Source organism: Dipodomys merriami, unplaced genomic scaffold (genome assembly GCF_024711535.1).
Source record: "Dipodomys merriami isolate MVZ:Mamm:240054 unplaced genomic scaffold, mDipMer1.0.p SCAF_5, whole genome shotgun sequence".
Lineage (NCBI taxonomy): Eukaryota > Metazoa > Chordata > Mammalia > Rodentia > Heteromyidae > Dipodomys > Dipodomys merriami.
Window position 1 is genome coordinate 5193870 of NW_027206068.1, and position 16815 is coordinate 5210684.

The 16815-nt window shown below is 47.5% G+C and overlaps 1 protein-coding gene across 2 annotated transcripts in view; it reads right to left on the reverse strand.

Annotated features, from left to right (window-relative positions):
* Positions 1 to 12131, reverse strand: part of Vwc2 (von Willebrand factor C domain containing 2) — a 150904-nt gene extending 138773 nt beyond the window's left edge. For both annotated transcript variants that reach the window (XR_011366868.1, XM_069996009.1), the window contains exons 1-2: positions 11683 to 12131; positions 9519 to 10321 (exon numbers count right to left, since the gene is read on the reverse strand). Coding sequence is in view for 1 of the 2 variants with exons in the window: in XM_069996009.1 (XP_069852110.1) it covers positions 9519 to 10214 (696 nt within the window). In the remaining variant the exon portion in view is untranslated. The remainder of the gene's footprint in view (positions 1 to 9518; positions 10322 to 11682) is intronic.
* Positions 12132 to 16815: the final 4684 nt, after the last annotated feature.

Genomic DNA, 16815 nt, shown 5'->3' on the forward strand with positions numbered 1-16815 from the left:
TCTTCATTTGCCTCTGCCTTCATTAGCATGGACAAAGCTAGTCTGCCCAAGAACAGATTCCAGCCCCTGAATACCTGCTGATACCAGACGCACCACCCATTGCTCCGCCATCCTCATGATAGTCAAAGATTCTTCCTATTCTTCAAGTGTCTCCCATTCCCCCCCCCCCCGCCCCCGCCCGAAGGCAGGCACTGCCCTTCCCTCCCCCATCCACACTTGAGAACTCCCTGTCTTCAGTTTAGGAAATCATGGATTTTATGTGTTCCTTAGTTATGACTTTCCTTCTGGGAGGAGCCAAGTTCTTGTAGGTTCTATTTTAAAGTTCTTCCAATAAAGAGAGGTTTGGGAAGTGAGCTCGTTCACTTTATTTTTGTTAGTCTTGGGGCTTGAATGCAGGGCCTAGGCCCTGTCTATGAGCTTCTTTTGCTCAAGGTTAGTGTTCTACCACTTGAGCTCAGTGCACTTCCAGCCTTTTCTGAGTAGGTTGTTGGAGATAAGAGTCTCACCTTTCCTGCCCAGGCTGGTTTAGGATTGACCCTCAGATCCAAGCCTGCTGAGTAGCTAGGATTACAGGCATTAGTCACCAACACTGGGGTCCTCTTCCACTTTTTGACCTGAGAAACGTGCAAAGGGGAATTCCCCTGTTGCTCAGGCTAGTCTGGAACTCCTGGGCTCAAGGGATCCTGCCTCAGCCTTACAAGCACCTGGACTATAGGCACCCCCTACCCCCCCCACACACATAGACATACATACATACACACATACATACAGACAGACAGACAGACAGACACACACACACACACACACACACACACACACACACACACACACACACCACTATGCCTACTTATTATCATTTACAACTATGTCTTTGTTCAGGATCATTTCTGAAAGATAGTTTTGCTGAATACATCACATGGATTAACATTCTTTCTTCTTTGTTCTCCTATTGCACGCATATTTTATTACAGACCATGTGTCTGAGGTCAGCCATTCAGTGCCCATCCGGATGTTTTCTGTTGCTTTTGAGCATCTTTCTTCTGTCTTTGGTGCTCACTGGTCTTGCTAGAATTTGGCTAGGAATCGTTGCATTTTTGTTTTTCATTCTTTAGATTTGCTGGGTTTTCTGAATCAGCAAAAGTTCTTTGAACTAACATTTCTTGGATCCTGTTGTCTGATTTCTTCCATCTCTATTATCTCCATGTGAATTTACATCAGATGTGCATGTGTAAAAGGTGTCATTTCTATGTCTATCCATATGTCTACATGCTTCTCTGGCTAACTTCTTCACACCAATTCCTGGCTCATTGAATTAGTTCTCCATCAGTAGATCATCTATTGTGGTTTAGTCTGCCCATATTGATTCATATGTTGATATTAGTCATTTCTACAAGTTGTATTTAAATCTTTAGCAATAAAATTTGGGATACATTTCTCTTCTTTACCCATGCATTTTATTCTAACATTCATTACCTTATTTGCATCCAATATATTTCATCCTTTTTTATATATTTTTATTGTAAAAATACTGTACAGAGGGATTACAGTTACATGAGCAAGGTAATTATTTTATCTTACATTAATACCTGGGACTGTTTTAGCTACTTTTTAATCTCATCTGACTGGCTTATGAGAAATGATGCCGTTTGTAGGAATTTTACAATCTAAGTACAAAGTGCATCCTTTGACTGTGTGTTTGCTAAGTAAGATATCTGTGGATTCCACTGGGTTTTTCAGATCATGTAGAGAAGCAAGAATTGTTCTCTGTGTTCATAAGAAGCCATGCAAGCTACAGGCTTATACTGAAAGACAGCATATCTCCCTCTCTTTCTCTCTCTCCCCTCTACACATTGCTGAGGTCCATTGAGGAACCCAAACTATCTCTTTGTAGGACAAGACCTTTAAGAGACCCTAGTCTGATGGGCCTTTATCCATGAGCATGGGATCTGGACTTGTTACATGTCCTAGCCTGGCCCAGTTGAGTACCAAAGGGACAGCTGCAGAGGCTAATGGAAACTTCCGGATATCTGCCACATATAGACAGTGCTCTATGGATTATAACTTCTGCTTCTAGGAATTAATTATTTACTTCCTTCCCATCTAAGCTCTGCTTTAAAAAAAAAGGTATGTGTGGTTTGGTCTTCAATATCCCCCAAATATCAACAGGTATAAGGCTTGGTCCCAGGTGTGATAGAAGATCTGGGACCTGGTGAGAGATCCTTGAGTTACTGGGAGTGTGCCTTTCAATGGGATTGTGAGATCTGGGCCCTTCTCTTCTTATTATTCCCTGGTTCATGCTCTGCCATACGCTTCCACCATGATGTGTTGACTCACCATTGGCCTGGTACAATAGGGCTGATTGTCAGTAGATAGGAACTTCCAGACGTCAGAGCCAAAATGAATCTCTGCCTTTTATAAGTCAAATACATCAGTAATTTTGTTATAGACACAGACCACTGACAAATACAGTTGTGCTTTAGATAATATCCAGGATTTAATGGATCTGTAAAAGGTGTTTTGGGTGTTCAGGCTGTCTTCCATGTTCCAAGGAAAGGAGTATTCTCTTTATGCTTGTAGCAGCATCACGTCTGCCATCCTTGTGTGTGGAACCACAGGGCATTTTAATTCTCCATCTTTCTGCTTTGCCACTGGCCTAGGGGCTTCCAAGAGAACTCACAGGGCCAGCGGCAGATGTGTGACATGATTTTTTTTTCCCCTGCAGATTTGAAAGGCATTCTATGTCCTGGCTGCACCCCAGTGCCTGACAGAAATAGAATGAGAAGTGAGATCCAGATGGCAGGATCTCAGCCTTGGAACAGATGATCATTAAGAAGGATTTCCAGCTATGTGGTCAGAAAAGGATGTTGACAGGACCTACAGGCTTGGGCGGCAAACTACATCCTCCACCCAAACTCAGAATTGTTTGATTTAGGACAAACACTTTTCTCTTCCCTAAGACACTTGCCTCCTGACTCAGGACACCTTTGTCATTGAAAAATAATGCATCAGCCAGATTCTGGTGGCTCATGCCACCAGTAGAAAAAAAAATTATTTTTGGGGGGGTCCACATGTGCCAGTACTGGGGCTTGAACTCAGGGTCCTGAGCACTGTCCCTGAGCTTTTTCTGCTTAACATTGACACACTATCACTTGAGCCACACCTTTACTTCTGGCTTGTTCCATTATACTTAAGTACCAAATATTTCCTAGAGTGTAGAAATAGAAATCTTTAATATCAGGTTACCCTTCCTCCTAGATACACTCCTGTATTAGGGACACATTTGCAAATTCCAAGAAGTCATATGGCTTTCTCCTTTTTAAAAGTCATTACTGAGCTGGGCACATGCCTGTAAATCTTAGCTATTCAGGAGGCTGAGATCTGAGGATTGTAGTTCAAAGCCAAAAAGTTGTGAGAATCTTCATGCTAATTAAGCACCAAAGAAGCTGGAAGTGAAGCTGTGGCACAAGTGGTAGAGTGCTAGCCTTGAACAACAACAACAAGCAAAAAATGTCAGGGACAGCTCCCAGGGCCTGAATTCAACCCTCAGAACTGCTGAGGGAGAGCATCTGAGCAAGTGTACCCCTTCCAGTCAAGCAAGTTCCAGCTTCTGGAGAGGCAGAGATAAAGAGATGATGGTTCAAGATCAACTTGGCAAAAATTTAGCAAGCTCTTCATCTCAATCAGTAAGCTGGGCTTGGTGGTGTGTGCATGTGATTTCAGTTTCTTGGAGTAGGGTGGGAGGTGGAGGGTGGTGGAGGGGCGGCTGCAGGCAGGAACATGGTGGTCTGAAGCTAGCCACAGGGAAATACCAGCACCCCTACCTGAAAAATAACTAAAGCAAAATAGGGCTGGAGGTGTCCACTTAGGTGGAGGCGTGCCTGCTTTCCAAGTAGATGGCCCTGAGTTCAAGTGGCTTTAGGCAAGGAAATAGAATTGCCAAATTTGAAAAGAACAAGTCTCTTTCCCAAAACAAAGGCAGAGACAGCTACAACCCATGCTTCCATTGGCTTACAGAAAAGTGTATAAACTTCTTGGGAAGTGATGTGTGTTCCCAAGTGAAGGGGAATGGGCCCATCAGTGTTTGGGGTGAAGTCATGTCCAAGAGAGTACCATTCAACTTGAAGGCACAGTGACCTGTCCTCTCTCAAAACTGCAACAGAGGTCTATGCAGATGAAGGTATCTGTTGCAAATGTCATGTGACTGTAGTTTTTCCATGGATAAAGGTCTAGAAGTGAGAGTTTGCAATGGGTTTAATGGTGAAGCTGCGGGTGAGCTCTGGGTGCAACAGTGGTCCCAGATCAATTTGTCTACAGCCCCCCCCCATTCGGTTGGCTCTCTCTCCTTCAATAGCTCCAACGCTTTGAAAGATAGTCTAGCATGCAGCACTTATTAATAATTCATTTTCTCTCTTTCTTCAAAGGCAAATACAATTTCCAAGCACAGCTATGATCATCAACGTTGACACCTTGAATTGATATCATCCCGATCAAAAGCAAAGAAATAGAGTCTTAGTTATCCTGCATAGACCTCTTCAGAGAGTCTACTGCATAAGCTTGCAGCCACCCATTTGGCCGCGAGAGCTCCCTAGAGGACCAGAACTCCCTTTATGGGAAAAACTTGTCCTGTTGCTAAAAAAAAATAGAATTATTTTTAATTCATGAATTTCAGATTTGATTAGATAGCAGCCATCAGGAGAGATTTAAAATGGTTCAACTGAGGAGCCTTATAATCACCTTTTAGTTCTATGTGCTACAAGGGTCCATTCTCAGAAGTATAGAAGAACTTCTAACGCAGTCCCAGTGGGCAAGGTAGCCCACTCATTATGGAATAATGAGTTTATTATTGTTCCCTCTGTGCTTTTGCTAGAAACATTTTCTTCCTTCCAGTGCATTTGTTGATGCATTCTTTTTGTTTTATTGGTCATGGGACTTGAACGCTGGGTCTGGGCGCTGTCCCTCAGCTCTTCAACTCAAGGCAAGCACTCTACCACTTGAGCCACTGTGCCACTTCCGGTTTTCTGGTGGTTAATTGGAATAAGAGTCTCATGGATTTCCTGCCCAGGCTGGTTTTTTGTTTTTGTTTTTGTCAGTCATGGGGCTTGAACTCTGGGCCTGGGCGCTGTCCCTGATCTCTTCAGCTCAAGGTAAGCGCTCTACCACTTGAGCCACTGTGCCACTTTCAGTTTTCTAGTGGTTAATTGGAGATAAGAGTCTTATGGAGTTTACTTCCCAGGCTGGCTTTGAATCACCATCCTCAGATCTCAGCCTCCTGAGTAGCTAGGATTACAGGCATGAGCCACCGGCACCAGGCTGCTGATCTGATGCATTCTTCTCAACACCATCTTGTTTTGCTTCACCTGAAATTCATTTCTCTGAGGATAACACTCTATATTGACACCTTATGTGACAGGCTGAATTGTGTCTTCAATTCCTATTGTGAAGTCCTCAACACGCAGCTGTCCTGGGGGACCCTGTCTTTTCCACAGATAATTGAGATTAAATGAGGTAATGAGAGTGGGCTAATATGACTGGTAACATTGTACCAAGAGGAAAATGAGGCCTAAGGATATAGCTCAGTGGTAGAGCATTTGCTTAGCATGCACAAGATCTTGGGTTTAATCACCAGCACGTGAGAAGGATAAACCAAAGAGAAACTTTGGCGTGGACATTCCATAGCCAGACAAAACAACAAGTAAAGCCACAGAGACTAAATGCGTATCTTGTAAGCCAAGGAGAGAAGCTTAAGAAAGAATCCACCTAGCACATACCTTGACCTTCAGTTTCCAGATCAGACCAGAAACACATTTATGTTGTTTAAGGCATCCAGTATTTATTTGGAGCCTTAGCTGACTAATGTATATTGTCCACCTGACTCTTCTTTCTTTCACTGCACATCTACAATAGATACATTTGCTTGTTCAAAGTTGAATGTCTGCTGCCATAAATTTAAGAATAAGACATATAACTTTTGAGGCAATGGAGAAAATGCTACTACTGATGATTCTCATTGATAGTTGGATGTATAGATTCTTCAGGAACAAGGGTATTGCTCCCATTATCTTGAGTCGTGGATGGCATTTTGTTTTGTTCAGTCAGTGAAATCTTCTACTGACATGTAGTCAAGATTAAGCTGACTGTAAGGTAAAGGAGTTTTGATGAGCTGAAAGACCAAGGAGGAGGTGAAAGACAAGGCTGGATTCTGAAGATAGGGAGAAAACATGTGCCAAGGACCAGGAAACTTAGGAAGCTTCCTGTGTGTGTGTGCACGCACGCATGCGTGTGTGGGTGCATGCGTGCATGAGCACACTACTCCTGGGACTTGAACTCCGTGCTGTCCACTGAGCTTTTTTGCTTAAGACTTAGCACTCTCCCACTTGAGCCACAGCTCCGCTTCTGGCTTCTTGCTAGCTAACAGGAGATAAGCATCTCATAGACGTTCCTGCCTTGCCTGGCTTTGAACAACTATCCTCAGATCTCAGGATTACATATGGGAAACACTAGCTCTTATTGGCTTTGGAGTTTTGTGTGCTGCTGGCTTTAGACACACCCCAAGTAGGGCCAGCCCACATCCATAGTAAATTCCAGGAAGCAGAGGACAGACTCACAGGGCCAAGCATCTCCTAGGATTTATCTTAGAACCTTCTGTGCTAAGGTAAATACTAATCTCCATTTGTATTATTTGTCTTTTCTTCAGAGAGAGAAGCTCCAAGCGCACTAGACACATGTCTCGTATCATTTCTCTTTTCTTTTCTTTTTGGCCATGGGAGGGAGGGAAAGGGAGAAAAATGAAGGAGGAGGTAACAAGTTCAACAAGAAATGTACTCACTACCTTACTTATGTAACTGTAACCCCTCTGTACATCACCTTGACAATAAAATTTAAATAAGAAATAAAAAATAGGGACAACATGATTTGCATCAAGGCACAGTAAATTAGTGGAATGGTTAGAAATGTGTCTGAGGTAAAAGTAGCTAGCCAATATGATACTTCATGTAGGTTACCAATTAGTTGAGACAGCATGTAATTAAAAGTTATTAGCAACTTTGCCACATTCATGGCTCTGTGCATCCTAGTACCTTGTAATGATGGAATGGATGTTAAGGAGGTAATGGTATTTGAAGGGAGAACTTGCACTTAATGCTGTATCAGAACTTTACTGCTCTCCAAAGACTGTCATCTTTTCAATCACCCTTGTGTCAATATCATGTATCAGCCTCAGAGTTTGAAAACACTTTCTGCCTTAATGATTTACAGACTTTCATAAACAGGAAGCAAGTAAGAGATTCCCTACTGCCCTAGGCCAAGGAAGATTCATGGTTTCTGCTTCAGTATGTGACAAAGAGTTACACAATCACAAATTTGAATTCTTCCCACCTGTGTCTGATCTCAGGTAGAAGAGTATGTTTCTGAGAGGTTCAAGCTTCTTGGATTAAAGCTGTAACTATTTCTTTTACCGCATGGGACCATTCTAAGAAAGGATAGTAGAACTTTATAAACAGTACAAACACCAAACTCACAAACAATTGCCTATGTTTCAACTTGGTACGATTTATCATATGAACCTAAAACATTTTTAAACAAATGTTTTGTTGGACACTAGAAAATGTGGAGAGACATCTGCCATTGCCCCCTATAGAGAGGAGTCATTTTTAGGGAATCATTTCTGTAGGGGGTTAAAATATCACCTGGGGTTGGTTCTTGTGAGATTCTCAACAAAGCTGTTTACAGTTTTAGACTGTGAGTAATTAGGTAGGTTTGAAGCTATACCCTACTCTGTGAAGTAAGTTCGTCCCTCATCTCACAGAGAAGAGAAAAGGAGCAGGGAGAAGACATCCCAACCCAGCTTTTCTGACTCAAAATCTCAGATTTTTTGTCACCTTTTTTTTACTTGATCTGTAGACCTGTCCTTCCTGGTTTTCGTTTCTTTTGCACGGAGTAACTGATTGCTACAATTCAGTAGTATGCCCATTTGCATCCTGTACCCAGGACGCTGAACTCACAAGGGATTCCAATCTCCACTTTAGGAACTGCAGGTTCCAGGATGCCCTCTACAGGTGAGAAAAAATATTTCTGGCACTCTCTGAACAGTGCACCTCTGAGGTCCCAGGCCTCAGAGGAGATTTTACCAGATGCTAGCAGCTGTTTGCTGGTAGCACCCTCAGGCAAACCCATGCCCTGATAACGCTGGGCTTTTAGTTTAAGTGGCTGAAGGGGTTCAAAGCATGAACTAGAGGAAGTAGAATTGCATACTGTCATACATGCATCTGTTTCCTACTAGCTTCCTTGCCCTCATCAAGTCATTTCAACATTTTGTGCCTCAGTTTCCCATTCTTCAACAAATGGAGACAGATAAAGCCTAGCTCACCCCTCGGAGGCTAAGATCTGAGAGTCACGTTGGAAGCCAGTGAAGGCTGGAAAGTCTGTAAGATGACTCTTACATCCAAATAACCACACACACACACACACACACACACACACACACACACACACACACACACACACACACACACACACACACACACACACACACACACACACACACACACACAAAACCCTGAAGTGGAGCTTTGGCACAAGTGATAGAGCACTGGACTTGAGCAAAAAAGCTCAGGGACAGTGCCAGACCCCAAGTTCAAGCCCTGGTACCAGTGCAAAGAGAGAGGGTGGTGGTGGTGAGAAAGCAAGAGACAAACAGAGAGGCAGACAGAGAGACAGGGAGAGGGAGAGGGAGAGGGAGAGGGAGAGGGAGAGGGAGAGGGAGAGGGAGAGGGAGAGGGAGAGGGAGAAGGAGAGGGAGAGGGAGAGAGGATAACCTATCTCTCAGATGGGATGAGGTTAAAGGAAGCTAGGGGATTTGAAAAACAGACTGGAGCTCAATACAGAGAAACTCAGGGAAATTATTGCTGTGTACATATTATCACTATTCATCTGAAATGAAATCATTTTTAATCATAAAGTAGACCTCTTAATTTTGTCATCCACCTCGTGTCAGCGCTTAGGAAGCAGAAACATTTGGCCCTGCCCAAACATAGGATCTAGGGATCTGGCTTATTTATGAGTGATTTCCCTTAATGAGTCAAAAGCTAAAGCATACACACTCCCCCTTCAACCCCCACACACAGCAGCAAGGTAAATATATTATACTGTTTGTTGGAAACAGATTGAAAGCAACTGCCACACTTTCAAATTTGGAACAATAAATTCCAGTTCAACGCAGCAGTGACGGTCACTTGAAGCCTTGAACGCCCCGGGAGGGGAATTCAAACCCCTCCTTCCAGAATTGGGAATGGAAAGGTAGCTCTTTGAAGGACTGCCCCAGGAACCTAAAGAAGAGGTGGGGTGGTGTAAAGGGACCTGCGCTGAGCGCTCTCCAACTCTCCAGCCCTCCCCCCCCCAACCCCACCCCCCGTCTCTTCTTCCAAGTGGGCGGGGAGGGGGAGGGGACACAGAACGCAAGCCGCTTCACTCCCTTCTAGGAAGGTGGGAACTCGCCCTGCAGACGCGGGTTCGCATCTTACCACGAACTCCTCCAAAGTCTGGTAGGTCTTGCCCCGGAACTCGCAGTAGTTCTTCCTCTCCTTGCACTGCGGGCAGCACTGGCTGGTGTCGACGTGGATGCAGCGCGGGTGCAGCCGCGGGCACTCGGGCTGTGCGCACAGCGGGCCCTCCTCGGTGCACATGCACGGGCAGGCCGAGGGGCCCGGCGCGAACTTCTCCCCGATCGCGTACACGAAGCCACTTTCGTCCACGCAGCCTTTCCCGCGGTAATCTGGATACACGTACTCCTCGGGCAGCTCGGGGGTGGGTACGAGTTCGGGGCCGATCGCGTCCTGGGCGGCTGCCACCAGGGCTTCCTCCTGCGGGGTGTCCCCACGAGGCCGCGCTTGCAAGTCCCCGGCTTTGGTGCCCCCGCCCTGGGCAGCCCAGGCCTGCTTCTGCTTGCTCCACGCGTCCCGGCTGCCGAAGGCACGGCTGCTCTTGCTTTTCCAGTCCCGGGCACTGGCGCCCTCGTCCCTCGCGGCGCGCCCCAGCTCGCTCACCCGCCCCGGGCTGTCCCGCGACGCGTGCTCGCGCTTCTCCTGGCCCGGCTGCTCCGGTGCCTGGGCGAGCTTCTCTAGCGGGATGCTCGGACTGCACAGAGCCACCATCAGGCAGCAGGTGACCAAGAAGGAACGGGAGAGCGCGCCAACTGCCATCGCCGGGGAGCTGGGCATCCCCTACCACGTCCCGGCGGGCGGGCGGGCGGGCGGGGAGCGCGGATGAGGGGCGAGTCGCATTCACAGCCCGGGGGCGCGCCACGGCCAGCCGAGAGCCGGCGTCCCTGCGGAGAGAACAGCAGCACAACTGAGCCCCGCGGCCCGCGCGCGCCCAGGCCCGTCGCAGCCCCCACCCAGCCGGGCGCCGCCGCCGCCCGGACTCCGGCACCCGCATCGCTCTGGAGGAGCCTGACTCCTGGAGGGGCGGCGCGGGGCGGGTGGGGAGGGGCGGCTGGGGGGGACAGCTGGGGGGGGGGCGTGCTCAGCCTGCCCAGTGTCGGGGCCCAGCCGAGGGCCTTAGACATCACACACTGGGGTGGGAGACCCTGCAAAGGAAATCCAGGGCGAACACCGTTCGCGGGGTCTTCTGGAGTCACCATTCGCGTGGGAGAGGGTCACTAAAGGCCAGCCAGCCCGGGGAGGGGCTGGGGGGTTTGGGGGGGATGCAGTGAGCCGGGCCTGTAGCTTGCCCCGAAATCGTTCAACTCAGGCACCCGGGCTGTCCCTCTCTAGGTCCTGGCCTTATTTCCCTAAGGTTACTAAATGCAGAATTTCCGCAGTGGAGTTGGATTGTAACCAAGCAAAAACCCTTCCTTCCTCCCTTGGCCGAAGGGGCTGTGCGGGTAGATGATAACAAGGGTTCTCCTAAGTCCCCGTGACTCATTTGTAACTTCTTAAATGCCTCCAATGCGGGGAGCCCCTGCCCCCTCCCTTCTGTGGCCCTGCTGCCCGGAAGGAACCCCCTAGCCCCTCCCAGAATTTTTGGGTTTTTTTGAGACTTTGCTCCTCCGCCCGCCCCCTGCGCCAGGCCCCCCCCCCCCCCCCATAGATGACTTCAAGCCGCTTCGCCAGCCATAGCGCTTAGTCTTGGACTTGCTTTTACCCAAGAGGGGTCTATGGCGATGAAGAAACAGAACAGTTTTGGACAGCGCTGAGGGGGCCATAGTTTGGGGGGTCTCCAGGGCACAGGCGGGGTGTAGGGGAGTGCGGGAGGTGGGGGGGGGAGCAGTTTATATCACTAAAAACATGCCTGGCAGCCTTTCCAGACCCCAAAGTTTCTGCCGCTCAGATGAGCCTCCAGTCACAGACACCGCTCCGTGTCTGGATACAGCTTCTCAGCGCTAGGCTCCCCCAGTTTCCCACCTCCCCGGGGTGTCTATTCGGATGCTCTGCGGGCATCTGTCCGCCTCCCCTTCCCCCCTCGCGGTCAGGACTCTGGTCCTGCCTGCCTGACGCTCCCTCCCGTCTGGGCTCTGCCGACCTCAGTCAGAGGCGAATCGCCCATATTTACGAACTTGGGCGGGAGGTGTGTGGGTGGGTGGTGGGTGGTCTTCCCTAAGAGCCCCGCAGCGGATTAATGAGGGCTGGGACGTGGACACCCAACATGCACCCTCCTCCCCGAGGACCCCGCGCCGTGCCTACATACATGAGCGCAGGACGCGGCCCGGACACCGGGCTCGCGGCGGGCGCGGCCCCGGGGCACCAGTGTCCATCCTCTGGCCAGTAGGGGAACCCACGCAGAGCGGACCACGGAGAGCACGGGCGCGTGCACCCAGCTAGGGCGTCGGACTCGGCTGGCTCATCCCAAGGTGGCAGGGTGTAATCTCGGCTCCAACTTGCATCAGTGCCCACGCGTCGCTCTGTTGCCCATCGCCGGGTGTTGTGCCTGCGTCTCGGCCACGAAGGACGCCTTGGAGGTCAGTCTGAGTCCCGTCTCGCTCTTCTTGGCGAGCGGGCTCAAGATTTCTCCAGACCAAGCAGCAGGAATGTCTGGGCAGCAGCCGAGCCTTGGAGAGAGAGAGAGAGAGAGAGAGGAGAAGCGCCCACTGCGTCCCGCTGGCAGAGCCGCAGCCCGGTGGTGTGCAGGCTGGCACCGAGCCCACATCTGCCTCCGGCCTCCCGCCTCTGATCGCAGCTGCCTCTTGGTCGACTTGCAGCCCGTTCCCTCCTCCTGGGCTGTCCCTGCTCGGGAGGCGTAGCCACCGTAGCCGCGCGCTGTCCCCGGGTGGGGGAACCTCCAGTCCCCAGCCTCCCTCCTCCCACCGCAAGCGCATCCTTCCTGCCTCTCAGCCCACCTGTCAGTCGCGCTCCAGGCCGCCTGCCCAGCTCCCCTGGCTGCCCGCCAGCCCTGCCCTGCCCCGCTGCCATTAGCCTGCCTGACCACTCTGCTGCACCTTTCCTGTTTGCCTCCCCCCCTTCCCTTTATTCTTTCCTTTGATTTCTTTCTCCCTAATTTGGCTCCCTACTGGACTTTTCTCTGGGGACAGCTTGCTTTTACTACAGTGGAAAACAAACCTAAAGAAAACACATCAGTTTAGAATCCAAAGGCTGGGTTAGCTTAAACTTTTCAATCAGAAATCCTATAATGGAGACCCAGAAAAGTTGGAAACTTACATAATGCCAAACAGCACTTGGCATTCTCTCTCATCAACCACAATCATAAATCTTTTGTTAAAAATATTAATTTGCTAGGATGCTAAACTGTTAAGCTCAGGCTTCTGTGATCCAGTCTTGTATTTCTTCTTTCATCTGGACTATGCAATTTACTGTGTGTGTGTGTGTGTGTGTGTGTGTGTGTATAAAGTGGTACCTATTCACACTCACTTCTGAAATGGAATTTTTCTAAGAATGCACTTCTTCCAAGCAAAGGTCATGAACCATACCTCTGTTATTTTAAAATCTTTTTTTTTTTTGCTATCATCAAATTTCTTTTATTTTTTATTGTGAAAATACTGTACAGAGGAGTTACAATTACATGGGCAAGATAATGAGTACATTTCTTATCAAGCATTGTTGCCTCCTCTTGTTTCCCCTTCCCATCCCTTCCCATACTCCTCCCCTCCCCCCACCGGATCCCCCTCCCCCACCAAAGTTGTTAAGTTCATTTTTGACTTAACGACTTGTACATCTCATTGTTGCAGTGGGTCCACCTGTATGCCTAGTTAAACGATTTGTTTTTTTCCTTGTTATTTTAAATTCTTAGAAGATGTATGAGTGGTAAACACAGATAACTTTTCACTCTACTGGTGGGAATGGTGGGTGGGTTTGGGAACAAATGATTTTTTTTAACCCATCTCTGAAAGGTGATCAATTTATGTATAAATGAAGTGTCCTAAGGAAGAGGTTTTCCCCCTTATCTACCCTGGAGATTCTTTTCTTTCCTTTTGCACACAAAAAACAGCACATACACAAACAAATGCCAAAAAGTGTTGGATGTGGTTTCCATGTCCAGGTTTCTATTGGCTCTGGGCCTTGGTAGTGCCAGGGTCTTCTTTCTGTATCCCACAGCAGAAGAGAAAGACTGCCTTCTCTTGCAGGCTTCAGCTACCCGGCCCTGTCTGCTTGCTCTCCTAGTGTCTTGGGCACACTGCTATCAGTTACGGTGTCTGTGTTTTTATGTAGGGCTCATATGAATTCTTTATCATACATATTTTACAGTTACAATGGGTGTGTGGGGGTAATGGATCTATATAATTTGGGATCTTGTGATACTATCATGTGTTTTTTTTTTAATAGAATCAGGTCAACTTTTGCCTCTTGGCTTATTGATTAGCTAACTCGGAGTCAGTTATTGGATCTCCCATGTGCTCTGTTTTGCCAGTAAGTATTCTTTGCTCTTATGGTTACCAGGGAGAAACCCCCAAAGCTGGACAAATAAGAACCTATAATTGTATATGTGAGAGTCTAATTGAAAAATTGCTTAAGGGTCCTTTAAGGAAAGGGAGCCATGTCTATATTGGTCTCCCTTTAATCACAGGCCACTTTGAAAAAGAAGGGGACATGGGATTTTATCCCCACCTTCTGATCATAATAGAGGGCTGGGAAGAAGACATTTATGTTTGCAAGAAGAGGATTGATAAACCAAGGGTGAATTATTCTACCATGGGTCCAAATTCATCTGTCAGACATTCTCAGAGATGATGTGATAGGCTGATGAGGTGGGTGGGGGAGGGGGATGCCACAATGCAAAGGCTCCTGTCCTCCCTGAAGAATACTCAAGGATTAGCCAAGGAGTAAAGAGGACTTGGCTGGTGTTGGAAGGATGCAAAGCACTCACTGACTGCCAATGCAACCAGGCTCTGATCTACTTCCCTCCCTCCTTCCTTTATTCTGTCTTCCTCTTTCCTTACCCTCCCTCTTTTCATTCACCCTTTTCTTTTCCTCTCTTATTTTCTTATTTGTCTTTCAGGCTGAAGAGTAAAGAGCAGCAGCAGGAAAAAGTCTAGAAGAGAAATAAGATGACATGAGTCTCATCCAGATTCCATAGGGACTGATTTTGATAAGATGGGACAAATCCCCTAGTGTTACAGGGCATTGGTTGTTGTCTTGTCTTGAAAAGGAAAAAAAAATTCTGGGTGCTGGTGGCTCACTCCATAATCTTAGCTACCTGAGAGGCAGAAACGTTTAGGAGCTTCTCATTTCAACCTATTACTGGGCACAGTGGCACACACCTGTCATTCTATCAAAAACTGGGAAGACTAAAATAACCCAATTTTCATCCAGGTGTGAGTCTAGTTAGGAAGCCAGATCTCAAACCTAATGAAAGTAAAAGAGGTTGAAGATATAGCTCAAGAGGTAGAATGCCTGCAAAGCAAGCACAAAACAGTGAATTCAATCCCCTCCCACCCCTACCCAGTACCACCCTATAATAATATCAGTACTAGCAACTACAAAAGGAACAAGAGAGAATTCCCAAATTTATAGGAATCCAAGGTATTCTGGGAATATGACACACTTCTGCCACCACACCCTCATTCCAATACACAGCTCAAGTACAATCGTCTTCCAGCCAAGCTAAGGGCGTGTGCTTGATTTCCTGGTCAGATCTCAGCAAATGACAAAGCAAATGGGTTTCAAGCAGGATGCAGCTTCACCTTGAAAGGTCACTCCCTTGTCCTGTTCCTTTAGGCAGAAGCAATCTTAGTTCTTCTCCACGAGAGCATGGTTTATGTCTCAGTTGCAGCCTTTGTAACCTCTGCTTCTTCACAGCTCCAGGGTATCTATTCTTACCTTTGAAATAGCTTCTTGCTAAAAGGCTGGAGCCATGCTTTGCTATTTTCATCCTTAGCACCCAGGGTCCTTACAGGACCATATGAAGGGAGGAAGGGAGGCAGGGAAGAAAGGAGGGAGGGGGATAGAAAGAGAGGAAGAGAGGAGGGAATGAGAGAAGGATGAAGAAAGGGAGGAAGGATGGGTGGAAGGAAGGAGAGAAGGAAGGAAAGACTTTGAAGAGTCTGTGATGTGACTAATAACACAGCTAATGGGAAGAGCCAGTTTAACAGAGTTAAATTGTGTTTCTGCCCAGCCCAGCTGCTGTTTGGAAGCACCCTCCAGTGTTAATTACTCACTGTACTCAATTAACCTGGCTTTCCCTGGCTTCTCTATTCAGCTGACACTATACAACCTTGGCTCCTGAGTCTTACATTCATGAGAGCCATGGTGACCCCTGAGAGGAGACTGAGGCCCTAGAGATGGGTTCCCAAGACCTTCCCTTCTTAGTGTCATGTCTATGTCAGCACCTTAATGCCTGCTTTAACAGGGGTTCAGTGTTTGTTGTCAATGAATAGGAGACACAAAGAAAAGGTGCCTGGTGGAGAGAGGATAACTTGATGGGAAACAGGACCTGAAGAAGAGGAAGCAAAGTTCAGGCTCATCATGGAGGGTGAAGCTAGGTAAGATGCTGTGGGGGTGGGTGGTAGGCCAGAGAATTGAATCTGCAAGGGATGTAGGAGAGATGGAAGGAAGCTCAGTTGAGCTCAGAGAAGGATGCAAGAAGGATAGACTTTGAGGGTAGCAGGTGTTTATGGCTAGTGGAAAGAGAGATGGTGGATAATAAACTTTGAAATAAACGTGCAGTGGCGGAAAATGATGGCTGAGAAACAGAATCCCTTATGAATTGTGGAGAGCAGATTGAGGGAGGGAAAAGGCATGTGGTGCATTTTCTTGGCAAGAAATTAACTGCTTGGGGATGCAGAGGTGAGCTCGCTTAGGAGTGCCAGTGGAGAGACCTGGCATGCTGCAGGTGTACTTGTCTTAACGGGCGAGGAGGCTCTGAGACACTTCTGAGGAGAAGGAGGGCCTCTGGGAACTCTTGTCTGTATCAGCAGGTGCAGCCTGGCCAGTCACAAATGCAGACATTCCTCACTTAATCCTGCTGGTTGCTCCAGTCCTGGGCCCGGATAAACAAGATGCACTTTCATTTAAGTTCACATTTTTGATAAAGCCACATTCAACTTGAGTTCAGGACTTGGGCCAACCAACAAGGGAAGTATAAACTTCCTTTGTCAAGGCTATTAGGGAATAAAAGACACTTCTATCTGAAATCAGGGTTAGCTGGATTTACACACACATGCACACATGCACACACATGCATGCATGTATATATATATATATATATATATATATATATATATATATATATATAGTGGTTTAGGAAGAAGATTGATTATGAAGTCATCATAATGAGTGGGAGAAGCCACTGTCACTGCTCCGATGGCATTTTTTTGGGTGTACACTGGCAGGCCTGGCAGTTAAGGGAGCCACTAATTAAAGATCGGCT